Genomic DNA, 16,833 nt, shown 5'->3' with positions numbered 1-16,833 from the left:
CCCATCCAGAACCGGTCACAAAAAAGAATTGCTAGGACCAATCCTTAATGTGAGAGTAATGCTTCTCCAAGCAAGCAATGCAACTCTCGGAGCGCACCTAGAAGCTGCACAAACTACTGTCAAGGCACAACACCATATACATAGAAAAACTCCCTAGTTGTCAGGTCTGGATATTCTTTTGGCCCAGAGCCCAACACCATGCGAAAAAGCACGCAGTTGGCAACCAAGAGCCGCCAAGCTTTCGGATGAAGCTGCATCGGTGCAAGTCCCAAAAAATCTAGAACATCTCGAATAGGGAGGTAGAAGGGGAGGCACAGCCCATTCATGAACATTGAGGGGAAGAGGGCGACATGGGCCCCATCCCATTTGAATCCACAGCGACAACGTGATGGCCATGGATCCCCAGAACCGCCGACTTTGGAATATCGTAGGTCCTCCTTAACACGCAAAGGTCAGCAGCGGAGACATTTGACTCCCAACCTCGCCCTACAAAGTACAATGGCTTTCACTCGGAGGGTTGCAAGGCATCCTTGGAAGCCATTTGGGATAGGTGAAAGAAAGAAAGGAATGAGACAACGACTGACGAAGGAGAGGAAGAAGGAAGTGACAATGAGGCAAAGATCAGAAGGATCAAGTGTGCAAGGAAGAAGATGAGGGAAGAAAAAAATAAGGATGCCTTCTATTTAAATAGGAGAGGAAGACTAGCCGTAAAAAACTAAAGGGATAGAATGGATGCCAAGATTCACGCTGTAGGTAATAATGTGATAAGGTTAATCGTCGGGCACGCTGCAGACGTGGGTGAGAAAGCATGATGCACGTGAGAAGCACCGGCCAATCACAACCAGGTAGTAGCCTATTCCCCCTAAGGAACAACATAGGTGGATGATGTTAAAGACATAGAAGACGAACCGTTGCAACAACGACCCATGACCAAACACGATGGGGAGTTTTGGAATTCTCACTCACGCGTGCAACAGGAATTCACAGAAAATTGAAGGAATGAGTTCCCACCCCTAGGCCACATGATGTTCGCCCCCCTCAGGGCCCAATCGGCCTAGGAGAATATCCAACAAAGATGAAAGGAAAAATGAGGGGTTGGGTCTAGCCCAAGGTAGGGCCAGCTTTGCAGGAATAAAGGTCACACCCCCAGATGGCCTGCGACCTGCATGCTCCGACAGTGGGCACGCCGCATTAAATACATAGAGGGGCCGTCACACAAGATCTAACACACCACATTAAATGGGCACCATTACCCTTGCCATCGGGGTAGTACACCATCCCCCCACCTGCCAACATGGATGTGCAGGAGTGGGAAGAGACAGATTGTGTGTAGCACAACAGGGTGATGGCAGGTGGGTTAGAAAGGACTTTACGATTGGAATGACACAAGGTATGACTCGACACAATCCATTGGCAGCCATGGGGACCACCCCGGCTTGCTATAAATAAGCACCAAAAACTGCAAGTAGACTTTTGATTTCCTTTTCGATTTTATATAACACTCCAATGGTGAACTAGAATTCTGGCTTAGGCATCAAAGGTATCCCATAACACCCCCCTCCCCCCCCGGCCAGGAGCCCATCTCATCAAACCTTGTAAGGAGAAAGCAGCGGAGAGGCCTCATAGCCCAGGGTACGAAACACGACATCAACACTCCCAAGCAGTAATTCACTCAACACCACCTCCAAGAAAATAAATCACAACCACTCATACAACACCATACACCATTTTGACTAACAAACAACTACTTACATCCCCAATGCTTGCATAACCAAAACATCAACTTCACAATAGCCCAAGTACACAAATCCACAATTGCCATTAAGTATTCAATCTGCAGAAATCCCACTTAACAATGCTAAGGTTTTCATCAAATATCAATAATCCATTAAAATTCCCAACCTTTGATCAAACCAAATGTCAACTCAACACTAATAAAGTCCAGGGGTTTACCTACTGTCCATGGTGACCCATCTCGAGTTTGAGGAGGGTAGGGGTGTGTAGCATGCAATTGGGATTGACAGTGTGGAACTACCATTCGACTGGGTAAGGGTGCCTGGCGAGGATTGGTGGTGCTCAGAATGCCAGCCGGATGGCAACATCTAGGATTTCGGTCGAGATTAGGAGTGCAATGTTCACAAGGAAATGCATGTGTAAGTGAAAGATCATATAAACCGCAGTGGAATAAGTAAAAGTTAAGTGCTATTTGTACCTCAGTTTAAACCATAAATAGATTCATTCTATAAACACTCAAATATCTGTACGTCACTTCATTTCTCAAAATAATATATGGACACATTTGTTTGTTCCCTAAATTCAAATATGTCACACCGAACATAGGTGGCCTCCAGACTAAATAATACAAAAGCAACAACATAATTACAATTAGTAAAAACATGCCTCTTCGTCTATAGCTCGGGTAAGGTTGGTCCTTCTTCCTCAGGTACTTATCCTAAATCTACCTCTGCATCAAAGTCTAGAATTTTGATAAACAAAATTATAGGTAGGTTAAGCAACCATGACAAGATTGCTAAGAAGAGACAATGTACAGGATGGTGTAATGCAAAGTTTCCTTTAAAAGGAATCATGAACACATGTTTGGTGCTTGGCGAGAATCATCCTTTGAGTACACCGGTATATAAGCACGACAAGGAATTACCATTTGGGGAATTACCCTTTATGCAAAATTCAAGTTTACATATATATCGCCGATGCGAGGAATCACCCTCTTCTCAAGCATGTAAACTCATTGTATTTCAACGTATATAATTTAACACATAAAATCATCCAATCTCAGACAGAGATGTTTCAAATCATCCAATCTCAGACAGAGATGTTTCAAATCATTCAATCTCATACAGAGATGTTTCAGATCATCCAGTCTCACATAGAGATGTTTCGAATCATCAGACTCACACAAGGATTATCAAATCATCATATCTCTCACACAGAGTTTATCAAATCACCAAATCTCACATACAGATGTAAATGTTGCATTGGATATGAATTTTATGTTGTTGAGAAGTACGAAGGACATCCAAATGTCATACTAAAAATTATAATATTATGTTATATTTTATATAATAACATTAAAATTTATATTTTATATCAAATGTTATATTAAAAATTATAAGATTAATTTTATGTTACATTAAAATTATGTTATAAGACTAATAGACTTAAATAATAATATTAAAACTTCATGTTATATTAATTAGCAATTTAGCATATAATATATACATATAAAAAATAATATAAAAAATTATAAATATATATCGATCCGGTTCGTTTAAACTAGTTTTCAAAATATAAAAATCGATATTGCACTGGTTTAGGACCAGTTTCGGTTCTTAAGAATGGGTATTGCACTAGAACATTTACAAACCAGATCAGTCCGATCCGGTTCAACCGGTTTTCTGATTTTTTATACACCCTAGGATCTATCTTGTTAAGAAGTATGAAGGACATTCAGATCCTGCAAACCTTTATTGTTCTTGACTTCCTAAGCACGATGAAGTCATTTAAACGAAGGTAAAGCCGTTCACCATCCATGGAGTAGCCAAATGATTGTTCATTCTGAACTTTCCAATGAGGAGTTTTGCTCACCAATTGATTTCCCACAGGGTCTTTTCCTCTTCCCATATCAAAGGGCCAATGAGTGATATTATAAAGGTCTTGAGGGAAAAATTGGCACTATAAGAAGTTTCCATGAGTTCTATCCAATTTCAAGATATATCCTGTTCCACCCAAACAAACCCCTAAGTGGCAATACATCAAGCAACTAAGGAACCATACCTTCCTTAATTGCACACTTCAAATTCACACTTCCTATCTTCCATTTATCACTACCTACCAAATTAAATTTGAAAGGTCCCATTAAAATTTGATAGAGAATCTATAGTACCTGGTTGACCAAATGCAGCAGTCATAGGTACCAAATGTTGCAAGAATTCCTTTGCAGTTGGTTTCTCTCCATCAACTATATCAATCGTAGCTTTTACAAAATTTGTAGTGACTTTCAAAAGATCTGCCACATGGGCAACATCAACTCCCTCCATGTCTTTAATTGTAACATCATTTGCAATGATAGATATTTCATCTTGTGGGGACATAGCTAGAGAGTCACCAATAGACAATTTCCCAACCTTTAGATTAAGCTCTTTAAGAAGACTAGAAGAGGAGGAGGCCTGGTGTAAACCAACTCCATTCATATCAAACACAAGTATAGGTATTCTTCTATCATGGGAAGCACAAGCTAATGCACGAAACACATCACCAACACCTGCTCCTTTGGCTTTAAAGCCACCAGCAATGCTTGCATTTACAAGAGAAGCTGACACTATGCTTAAACTATAATGGAAACCAAGGTGAACCTAGTCTTAAACATCATTTGCAAATTCCAGATGGACCAATTACAAGATCAAGAGCCAAGAAGGTCAATGAAGTAATGGAAGAATTGGTGCAATCCACTTGAGATGAAGTTAACAAAAGCCCAACGCTCAAGATAGGCTTGAAAGAAGGAAAAACAGTTTTGATTCACTTGAAACAAGTTATGGAAAACATGACTTAGAGTTACTGTTTGGGCCTATTATTATTGAAGGCTTCCAATTTGTTAAATGATTTATTTTACTACTTTAGAATAAATAAGCTTGAGGATGCTTGACCCACATATGTCTTATGTCTTATGAATTATGATTTTTGGGAAGGCCTTGTATTTTGGCCAATGGCTTATTTGAAAAGTTACTTTTTAGGAACTAGGGTCTAAAGAGGTACTATAGTGAGGTACTGTTGCTGCAGCACTATTGATCCATGGGTATTTTTGAAAGATAGTACTTTATTTTGGCTAGGGTTTTAATTAGATTTTGGTTTAAATACTCTTTGTGGTCTCATTTTAAGAAATTTATAAAATTTGATGAATTTATTTATTATGAGTTGAGTTTACTCCTATTGTTATTGATTGAACTTTTGAACTTATTAAAAGTAAATTACAATATTTGTGGCTTTCCTCCTTGTAATCTGGGTTCTTGAGACAGGTTCTTCAACGAGTTTAGATTTTAATATAATCTAAGTTTTTGAAACAAATTCTCAAAGGGTCTAGGTTCTCCATCCATTGACTTGATTTTTAGCTTTCTTGGGTGAGTTTTCAAATTGATTGTAGGTTCAAGGGATTCGATTTCCACGGGTTCATATTATTTGGTGTTCAGAACTCGGTTTCCAATTAGGTCTGATTCTATCTTTTAGTGCGTTGGGATGTTAAAGTGAGTTGAGTTGAGTTGAGTTGAGATGATAAAATATTGTTAGAATATTATTTTATTATTATTATTATTATTTTGAGATTTGAAAAAGTTAAATTATTTATTATATTTTTTTTTGAGATTTGAAAAAGTTATAATGATGAATTGAGATGAGTTGAGATGAATTTATGTTCCAAACGAAGCACTCTTGCAACTATAAATTAAATTCTAGGACTTCATTGTTCTACGGTTGAAAAAAAAAAAAAAAAAGAAAGGAAGCAAAAAGTAGGCTGCCGAAATTCTTAGGGTTTTTGGTTTGTCTGAAATTTGCATTATCTAGGATTTCAAAATTCTAGGATTTCTTGCATCTCTAAGTTTGTCAATTGCTTAGAGACTGTTTCATTGTTTCTTTTCTATTTCTTTGTCAATTCTCTTGTGCTTGAATTCAATTACTTGATTTTCACAATTGAATATTGTTGTTTGTGATTGAATTAAAGAATAGAATATAAAAGAAAAGAAAAGAAAGAAAAAGAAAAGAAAAGAAAGGAAAAGAAAATTAAAAAAAAAAAGAATAATAGAAGAAAAGATAGCATATTCAAAAGTTGCTACATAGTTACAACAAAAAGAAAGAAAGACATTTGTTAATTGAGCTTTATCATCGAAGGGGACTGAATACATATAGTTGGTATCTTGTTTTATAATTACTCTTTCCCTTGTATAAATTCCTTGAGTCTCTTGTCATTTTATTCTTTCTTTGCTTCTTGTTCTTGGATCTATATTACTGGTTGAAATAATACAAGATTGTATTGTCTTGATTTAGTTCAACTAGTTCTTAAAGAACTTGAGTGGAAAAACTATTGAGGTAAAAGATAAGAGAGTGTGAGACTATTATCGGAAAAAAATCGATTAAGAGTGAAATACGAGTGAAATGCCATTATTTGAGCGTAAACATGTAAGGGAGTGTGTGAGGTTTTTTACTAGTATTCTTTTTGTGCAGCATATTACGATGTCTTATAAGAGTGACTTATCACCAAAAGGGATGATAGATAATTCATCCTTTGTGTTGCAAGTCATTCAATAACAACTTGAATGGTTGAACTTGGTATTGGGTGAAGTGAAGGATATGATGGATCATCAAGAAGCGGTAATTAGAAATCTACAGGGCAGGAGAGATAGGAGGCGATGTGAATCTAGTGTTGAAAATGAGTATGAGAATGAAGAATATGGTGATTTAAGTTCTATGAATAATTTGTCTTATGATTAGTTGGGTGTGCCATAGCTATTAGGTTGTACTAATGTTTCAAGATGCACTCATATATATGATCAATTTGAATGTGTCGACTGATTGGTGAACTCCTTTATGATTTATGACCTACATAGAACCTTGATGCTTTCTAATGCGTAAAGGAAAATGATGGTTTCTTATTTGTAAGTTGTATACATAAAGAATCAATACATACAGAATTATTTGTGAATATATAATTATTTTTACCTTTGCTGATTAAGTTGGTTGGCTTGTGTAGCAATATTTTGATAAGGAGTCTACTGCCAAGTTGAAACTTACCTACTTGTTTAAACTTTTCTAGTGTTCCATATATGACCCAGTGCTATTTTAATTGGCAAACCGATATCTGTAGTTTAGAATTTTTCTACCCTATTTTTGCAGCTATGGAAATATGCAGATCATGGCTAATTGCAGTATTTTTTTTATTGGTGTTTTCTTAACTTAAGCCTTTTAACTCATATGAGTTAAATTGCTACAATTGGACATGTAGCATGGACCCTCACACATGTTTAGGATTACATAGGCCTTCCTTTTCAACACTGTTCCTTTCTGACTTGAATATACAAAATAGCTTTCATGAGACTAAATTTGTTTTCATAAAAGTTGTTTTGTATATTCTCTCTCTTTACAATTTCACCACAAGAATATTTTGGTTCATCTTAGAATGTCGTCATCGTCGTCATCATCAACAACGTTTGGCTCATCCTTTGCTAAACATATTTTGGGCATACCATTTTGCTTCTATGATGTCGAAGCCACACTGAAATTCTCAAATACTACAAAAATCCAGGAAGACCCTTCTTAGGGTGTCCAAACTACAACACAGAGGTGACTACATCTTTGCCTTACATAATACATTTTTAATATTTAATGATTAATATATTGTACATCTAACATTTCTTATATTTATATATGTATGAAATAATTAGGAATTACCATACTGTAAGTTTTTCAAGTGGGCAAATAGTAATCAAGTGAATGAGTTCCAACTTCGAGAAAGAACAAATGAACAGTTAAGGAAGGAGATAGAACTCGAGAAGAGACTCAACGATGTCAAAAAAAGGGAGATTGAGCTCTGTAAGAGATCGGATGACGTCGAGAAGAGAGAGATGCTGCTATCCAATATAAATGAGGAGGTTCGGAAGAAGGAGTCGATGCTTGTTGTACGTGAAGCTGAAATGTCGCGTTCACGCACACTGCTCCAAGTCTATTGAGCTTTTGCATTTGTATTTGTTTGTTGTATTGGACTCTGTACTTGATGTAAATATATTAAGTTCTTAGCTTCTGCCCAAAGTTGGTGACTAACTTGTAATCTTAAACTACTTGAAATCTGTTCCTTAGTTTGTTTAAAACTTTGAATCTAGATCTGCTTGTCCATGTGGATAATGTCACTTGATGTATTTATGTTATCTGATATTGCTCTTGCGGTTTATTTATCCGAAAGAGAAGATATAATCCTTCTTGTATTCATTGTGGGGTCGTTGTCTTTTGCTTTTGTTTCTTTTGCAATGTTGTTTTTATGTCATTTTTGTTTAGCAGAAACATCTTTAATTATTCCATGTGATAAGAGGCGAATGTAGAGAGATGTAACTCCACTAGACACTGAAAGGCTGGTGCCCAAATGCACCCCAATGCCATTTCCTGTAGGCAATGAGATATCTGGATGTGAAGTGACATGTCAAATTGTTTCACACTACGAGAAACAAGGAATGGTTTTGGGATTGTTTTCTGAGAAATGATTCATATTGAAGAAACCATGTTTACAAGTTATTTGTCTGAATTTTGAGTTGATTTGTGGACTTCAAAATCTACATGGTCATGATATTATCCACATGATTCCATGTCTCCTGTTAACAACAAAAGACCCTTTCTAATTTTTTTGGCAAGCACACACAATTACTACATCAAGAACCCACGATGAGTACAAGCAAATTGCATTACACATCAAACAAAATAATAAATTGATCAACACAGATTGGTTTTCATTAAGCTTCTCTAAGCTTCCGGCCAATTATCAGAGCATTACACATGCATCACACAGATTTCATTTCCTCTTCTCAAAGCATTACACAAATTGCTTTTCATTCCAAATGAGAGTCAAAATGTAACATAAATTCCCAACAAATTGCTGGTGACCCACTTTCATTGTATGCCACTCTACCAATGGTTTCCATGTTTCTTCCAAAGATGTCTAAAATATCTATTGCTGGAGTTAGCCCCTTAAATAAAGTAGTCGGAGCCCCTTAAACAATGCTTTCTATGAGCACTTCCAAAGATGTCTAAAATATTTCCACCAACAATAACCAAAGGAAGATAGATCAGCAGATCAAGAACCTTGAGTAAAAGTAATTTCTGATACTAAAAAAAAAAAAAAAAGTGGTTTTCTGTTTATTCTATATTCTTACTGTCTTGCAGGAAAAAAAATTAAAATGAAATGATAAACCAACATAGGAAACTATAAGATGCAACAGTGACAACTAAATTCATCAGGACTTAAATTGTCTATAAATATACTTATAAAAAATTGCCTATCAATATCTATTACAAAAATCTGCATTTACTGATAAAAAAATAATATCAGGGCTTAAATTCCTGAAAAAGTGCATGGATGAGTGGTTATTCTCAAAGAATATGCCGGTGAGAAGTCTGTAGAGTTGGATACAATTTATATTTTCATCTTCCTAACATGACATCATTTAAAACCAAAGTGCATCCAACCCAAATGTGCAATTAATATATAGACACTCAAACAAGCATATCCAACCTCTATAACAAACTTTATGATGCATCCAACCCAAAATGCACTGGTTGTGATCCATCCAACCCAAATTGTAGCTGTAAACAAGAAAACCCAATTACTAATGTGGTGTCGATCTTTAGAATTAAATATATTAAAAACACTTGGGATCTACTTACACTTTCTTGACTTTGAAACATTGTTTATTGGTCCATTGATGCAATAACTGTGCTTTTTGGAACAGCCTGGTCAGAAGTACTTATTAAATCATAGCCAAATATTAGGGTGTCAAAAATAAAATATTAATATACCTACACGCCACCAACATTTGACATATCGATCTCTGAAGTAAGGAATAAATTCCTGCATGTTTGTCTTACAACTGGTGTATCTCCTCCATCGTGCTATTAATCAAGTAAGAAATAACAAGATACATTTGTGATAGTTGCATTTCTAAAATATAAATAAATCCATGTATTAAATATCTGCACCTCTTTACGTTTCCCATTTCCTGGTGCGTTTTTTGTCTTTTCTTTAGCTTTCTGCATGTCATTTTCAATCCTGGATACTCTCTTCAGATATGGGGGTTTATCTTTTCCTCGCACAACACGTGGACTGAGTACTTACTTGCAACCAACATTGAAACCCATTTGGGTCATCGATGGGGGTTCTTGATTCGCACTATACAAGTCAATCATCACATATAACATAGTAGTTGCATCCTCAGTATTAGATTTGAACTCGCTGCATGAGTGATCATTTGATAACAGATATTTAGCAGATTTGAATATTTATTACAATCTACGCTGCTCCCCTCCGTCATAGCTGCCATGCATCAAGGTGTATCTCCTTTTTATGTCCTTTCTCCATTGATCCAAAATGTACCTAACTGGCAAAGATTTAATCTCGTTATATTTGAATACGGCCAAAATGTGCCAACACAATATGTCCCTTATCTCAAATAAACCACAAGAACACTTTGCAGATGCATCTTCCTCAGTAAAGTCCACATAATATGTCACCAGCTTAGTGAACTCTTTCAAATGAACTTCATCCTCTAGCAAATAGGTCTATATTGTACCATCCCTCTTAAGTAACTTTGGATCCATATTGATGATGCCAGTAACTTGCTGTTGAACTTCCTTAAATTTAGCATTCGTGTACAAATCTTGAAATCTCTTCTCCATTGGAGATCTAGATATGCAGGGAATTGTGACATTAAATGCGTGGAAGTCCGCAGCATTTTCATTCTCAATTTTTTTTCAATGCATTCTCAAATTGGTCGACAAACTCTTTCAAGTTTGTCTTAGCATGAACATAACCGTCAAAGAAGGCATTCATGCTCTCACTCTGCTGCGTTATACTCATTCCAGCCTAAAAATACTCTTTCAAGAATGCCGGAACCCAATGCTCACGCTCAGCGTATAAACTTTACAACTACCTATTCCCATGCAAGTTGTAAGTGGTAATTAATTGATCCCAACATTTCTCAAACTCTTCAACGTTTTGGGTGTCATACACACATTTCATTAGGTCATTTTTCATTCCACTTTTGTATGATCCATAGGAGCCAAGCTTCTCAGGAACTTTCTTCAATATATGCCACAGACAAAATCTATGTCGGCTTCTGGAAAAACAATAGCGATTTCATTTTTCATGACTCTGTCCTGATCAGTAATAATAGCTTTCGGAGCTATACCATCCATGCACTGTAGCCAGGTTTGGAATAACCACACAAAGGTTCGGTATCCTCATTGGAAATCAAGCCTGTTGTCAACAGAATTGATTGCCCATGGTGGTTTACACCAACAAATGGTGCAAAGGGCATCCTATATCTATTTGTCAGGTATGTGGTGTCGAATGTGACCACATCTCCAAAATATTTGTAGGCTGCTCTACTACGGGGGTCTGCTCAGAAGATATTTTTTAACCTTCCGTCATCATCCAAATTCATTAATGAAAAAAATACAGGATCCTTGTATTGCATCCGTGAAAAATACTCTTGAAGCGCTCCTGCACCACCTGCACCAAGTCTTAGTTGTCTTGCCTTGTCTATGTTATTATGACAATCATTTTTCCAAAATGAGAGGTTCTCAAAGCCACCCGCACCAACAACAAGAGATCCAAAGCTCTTATTTATTCTGATACCAACCAAATCATTTGTATTTAAAACCCTTTTTACGGCATCAGTCACTTTTGTATTACATCGAAAAAACTAAGATTTCTTTGGACTGAGGCCGTGGTTATGGATGTTATGAACTGTAGTCAACCGAAACTTTCCCTCAGTTTTGCATTGATCTTTGCCTTACATTCCGTCTTTCCTGTCAGACGTGGATTGGGGACATTCCGGGCCTTCCCACAGAAGGCACAAGCAAGGGTGACATATCTAACAGTTTCATCATCTCCCCTCTCAGTCCTTTTTGTCATCACCTCAAACCCGCATTTCTTACCATATTCCTTATAATAATTGATTAAATCTTCGAGGGAATTAAATTCCATCCCAGACTTTGGCTCCTCAATCATATCATCACAACCCAACTACACATTCTAAGACGACCCGACATTGCCATCCCCGGTTTCCCGTGGATTTGGTCTATCCTTTTTACTTTCTTCAACTCTAGATGTACATGGTGCATCAATTTGACCACCATCAGGTCTATTATCATTTGAACCAACTAGTCTGCTGGTAACAGAGCTTGTATTGATGGGAGGGCTCAAAGGTTCTATTTCATGCTAAAGTGGATAACTAACATTCTACAAAAAGCACAAAAAAAAAAAAAAAAAAAACTGCATTTAAACTCCTAAAAAGAAGCCAACTTATTAAAAATTATACATGATAAATATTACCACATGTATGTTGATTGACCACGCAGGCACTGGTCCATAGTAACCAGGCATGTAATTTGGGATGTTTGGACAAGTTGATGGTATGTCCTAACATGTCATTAGATAAAGTTATTGATGTATTCTGAAATTTCAATATCAACTCAACAAATTCTAATGTTATTGATATATTCAATGATATAACATACCGTGGATGGGGGATTTGAGCTAGATGGTATTAGCATAGATGGTTGTTCTCTCCCGTTTCTCATGCTGAGAGGGAGACAAATGCATTATAAATATAAATATTATTTATATAACTCAAGTCAATCATTGCAAATCTATGGCATTCACATCCAAGTAAGAAATATAACCAATTTAAAATCCAAATAAGAAATTTTTGCATTATGTATGTCCACAAAGTTATCAAGAAATATGAATTTGATCCTCTGAATCTCGCAAGTATTTTTAGATCAATATATAAGAATTTAGTATTTTTAGATCAATGTGTAACCGGCATGTATTTTTAGAGCAATATATAAGTGCAAACTTGTAAAAGAAGAAACAAAGTTGACACCCAAAAACAAATTAAGAAATCTAACTCGTACAGTTCAACTAATGACATTTGTTTTCTTCCTATATATCACAAATATAATTTATGATCTTCTCATGAAGAACAATGGCACCACCAAAGTATGTTCACCAGAATACTAATTAATGCACATGAGTTTGAAGCTTATAAAGAATATAAAAACAGCTTCCAAGTTCCATGTCATGTTTCGATGAACCTTAAGCTTTAGTTGTCAAGAAGTTCATTTTTTTGTAAGTATCAATGCAAAAGGAAAAACCATTAATTCATGTCATTTTGCAAACTTTTTGAGTTTGGCTTGCATCTGAGGAAAAAAATTACAAGATGAATGCATTCTAAATTTTTCAAAACCACTACAGAATTTTTGATTAGCAAATGATTTCAATTTTTTTCAACTTCTTTTAATGGTTTGTTTTGGGTCCCTTTTAATGCATTCTAAATTTTTCAAAGCCACTATAGAAATATGCTATCTCCATTAATGCTATAAAAGTAACAATATGATAACTCCACTGCTTCGAATGATTTTTACTGAGATGATGGCCTGAACCAGATCCACCCATGAACTCTACAGTGCTTGCATCAAAGTACCCAACAACCTGTTCAATACAAAAGCCACTCATTGATAAAAATTTTAAAATGAAAAATAACAACGTCTGAAGAAATTTTTGTTGACGAAATTCACCAAGAATGTTCAGAGGAGGACTGGGTCTCAACCGAATATTCTTGGTTTCGCTCCCTGCGTTTGCTATACAGCAAGGTGAGAAATCTCAAAAATAAATCTCAACTGAATCAAGTAGCTCTTTTTCATAGGATGTGACGCGGGATGAATGACGACGACTAAAGACGCACGACGGTAAAGACGGATCCAACGCACAACGGCCCAATGCACTGGTTTCGCATGAAGACAGGTTTCCCTCTTTGGTTTCGCACTACCTCTCTATTTTCCCTTTCTGGTTTTGATCTACAGCATCCAACCCAACGCAGCTTTTTGGATTCGATTTCACTCCAATGCACTACAGCACTGCAAGATGCATCCAACGCACGATGGCCCAACGCACAATGGGACCTCTTTTAGTTTCTCCCTCTGGTTTAGAACAAACAGCAAGCTTTCATTTTCGTTCCCTCCCTCTTTGCTTTATGTTTTTGGTTTTCCCTCCTTTCATCGTCATTTTTTTTAAAATATTACACGCTACCACGTCAACCGGTTCCGAGGCGGGTATTCAAACCAGTTGTATCTAGAATTATTGTTAAATTAATGGTACACTCTCTTCTTACAGAGCACTTCTTGACTGGCAACTTCTTGGCAACAACGTAGACCATGCCAGGTAATTAACCAGGATCACACTACATTTAAAGGGGATTAATTAATTAATAGAAGAGAAGAAAGTCTTCCATAGAATCAATAGCAACCTGAAATAGTTGATTGGGATGCTGGAATACCCCATTGAAAACCAGTATGTTACATCTAATCCATATCAGTTTAGCCATAACTAGAAATAAATCAAATTCTGATGCATCTAACATCTCTGCCATTTTAAGAACCAAGGACCTGAAACTATTATGTATAACTACTACACTGTTGAATCTTTTTGTTGCATAGAGCCCAAACATCCTTAGTAGAAATACATTATAGCACTAATCACTCAACTCATCAACCCACAAAATCAGTGGACTTACCAACTATGTCACATCCAACGGCTACATGTTCTCCACCAATTAAAGGAAAGTAGACCACCTACATCAATCAAATCTCGCAAAGTATAGCTCATCTTCCAAAAGGAAAGTACAGCTCCACTTCTAAAAGGAAAGTAGACCACCTACATCAATCAAATCTGCTTGAGTACAGCTCCTCTTCCAAAAGGAAAGTAGACCACCAGCATCAAACGGCTAACTCTTCCCTCAAAGACAAGTTTGCCAACGTCCAACTAGTCTTCCAAAAGGAAAGTAGGCCTCTTGCAGCTACAAGTTACCTTTTTTAGTTCTACAAGATTCTTTCTTTCCTTGTAACAAATGCATACGTCAATTAAATCTTGTAATATTGGACAATAAATCAATAGAAGACTCTCTCAAGCACTCACGTCGATTGAGGCTTTTTTTGTCAAACAATCTATTTTTTTCATATCTTCTTCATGGTATCAGAGACCGTGTGAGTGAAGAGAGTCCTCCTCCATGGCCACCATTGCACTCAATGTGGGGAACTTTTTTACCCTACGACTCAACAACAACAACTATACCCTTTGGCGTGAGCAACTACTAGCCTTGGTTGACAGCCAGGATTTAGTCGATCACCTCTTCCATGAGGACTCTGCCCCTCCTGAATTTGACCCCCCCTTGTTGAAGCATCAGGATCAGAAAAACTAGAACAAACACAAGTCTACCTTCAAAGGCGAAAATTCGACCATTTATTAAGAGGGTGGATCATCGGTACCCTCTTGAAAGAGGCCCTTGGCCTTGTCGTGGGTTTGCATTATGCCCATCATGTCTGGGTGGCACTTGAGGCAGCATATGCCCATGACTCTCTAGAGCGAGAGTTTCACCTCACACAACAACTCACCTACCTCAAGAAAGACCCCACGACACCTCTCACAGATCATCTCCACACCTTCAAAAATCTGTGTGATAGCTTGGCTTCAATCGAACGACTGATTGTTGGCAAGATGAAGGTTTTTTCTCTGTTGAATAGCCTCAGTGCCCGCTATAAGCCGTTCAGCACCTCTATGCTCAAACCTTCCATGCCATCCTATGCTGAGATCCTTCCACTACTGCAAGGGTATGAAATCCGAACTAATCTTCATGATTCTAACACATCTTTCGCCTTCTATGGAAATCGAACAGGGGCGCTGGCCTCCAGGGACTATTGTGGTGGTGGGTGTTTGCAGCAGAGAGGCTTCTCCTCTCGTGTGTTGGGTTTGCTCCCTGGCTTCAATCCCACATTGGTGGGGAATGAGGGAAGAGCAAAGGCCAAGGCCTATAAAAGGAGGGTTAACCTCCTTGATTAAGTGCACCAAGTTATAAGCTTAGCTAGTAACTTGTGACTCTAGTAAAATTCATCTGTTGTCCTTTTGTAAGAAGAGGAAGAGGTTAGAGTCAAAGTTTTGCTAGGAGCAAGCTCAACAAGTGGCTCCAATTCAATAAATGGAGATACTGGTAATTACGCTAACGTTGTGTCTCTCTCCATAGAAGACGATGTCTTTGAAAATGAACATGTACATCCTCATGACATGCAGCTAATTTTCAAAGTTGTAATGATAGAGGATGTGTTAATGTTGGCGGGTCCACAAGTTTGCATACAAACATTGGTTTGGCATTAATGCAGGGTGTGTGGTAGAAATTCATGTCGATGGCTGATGAACTTCCAGGAAAGCCAAACGTGGAAGTTACACCATAATTTTTAGCAAGGTTATTTTCGACATGGAACAAAGTGAAATGCTTGGAATTGGTTTATTCTGAGTGGGTATTCTTTTTCAGTGAAGCATGATAGCGGAAGCTATGAAGATCTTCATCCAGGTGGACCGTGGCTGTGGGACCAGCCAAAGTCACGAGGTGGAGATTGTTTGGTTTGCTCCTTGGCTTGAATCCCACATCGGTGGGGAATAAGGGAAGAGCCAAGGCCAAGGCCTATAAAAGGAAGGTTAACCTCCTTGATTAAGCGCACCAAGTCATAAGTTTAGCTAATAACTTGTGACTCTAGTAAAATTCTTCTGTTGTCCTTTTGTAAGAAGGGAAAGAGGTGAGAGTCAAAGTTTTGCAAGTAGGGAAGCTTTGTGGGTGTCCTTGGGGTGAGGAGAAAAGTTGTGTGATTGTAATAATTTTTCACATAGTGTATTTTCTTCTTTGGGTCTGGTGATTTTTTTCCCTATTTTGGGAGTCTTCCACATAAATTCTTGTGTTATTATTATTTCTGTATTTTTCTTTATATTCCTACAAAGGGTGGATCCTAGGGGGTGGATTTGGGAAGTCCAAATTCCCAACATCGTGGTCATGGCTTCCATCCACCAAACCAATATGGGTGTAATTCTGGAATAGGGGCTTCATCAGCCCCATCTTCTACCCGTGATCAGCCCCCTTTTCTACCTATGAGGCAACCAAGAGGCCCATCCTCATTAAGGCCCATGACCCACCAGATGTATGCCAAATCTGTGGAAAAAATAGCCACGTTGATCTT

At 37.4% G+C, this 16,833-nt stretch overlaps 1 protein-coding gene and 1 long non-coding RNA gene across 2 annotated transcripts; one reads left to right on the top strand and one right to left on the bottom strand.

Annotated features, from left to right (window-relative positions):
• Positions 1-770: 770 nt before the first annotated feature.
• On the bottom strand, positions 771-6,169 carry LOC121244216 (5'-methylthioadenosine nucleosidase-like). The gene is made up of 4 exons (XM_041142238.1): positions 6,156-6,169; positions 3,905-4,350; positions 3,796-3,849; positions 771-862 (listed from the first exon to the last, which is right to left on the bottom strand). Exons 1-4 carry the CDS (start codon positions 6,167-6,169, stop codon positions 771-773), a joined length of 606 nt encoding a protein of 201 aa, XP_040998172.1.
• A 9,406-nt stretch (positions 6,170-15,575) lies between these two features.
• LOC121244627 lies at positions 15,576-16,454 on the top strand. The gene is made up of 2 exons (XR_005936463.1): positions 15,576-15,748; positions 16,399-16,454. It is a non-coding gene; the product is annotated as an uncharacterized LOC121244627 (long non-coding RNA).
• The last annotated feature ends 379 nt before the right edge of the window (positions 16,455-16,833 follow it).

Source organism: Juglans microcarpa x Juglans regia, chromosome 8S (genome assembly GCF_004785595.1).
Source record: "Juglans microcarpa x Juglans regia isolate MS1-56 chromosome 8S, Jm3101_v1.0, whole genome shotgun sequence".
In the NCBI taxonomy this organism is placed as follows: Eukaryota; Viridiplantae; Streptophyta; class Magnoliopsida; order Fagales; family Juglandaceae; genus Juglans; species Juglans microcarpa x Juglans regia.
This window is presented reverse-complemented; position numbering and strand designations above follow the sequence as displayed.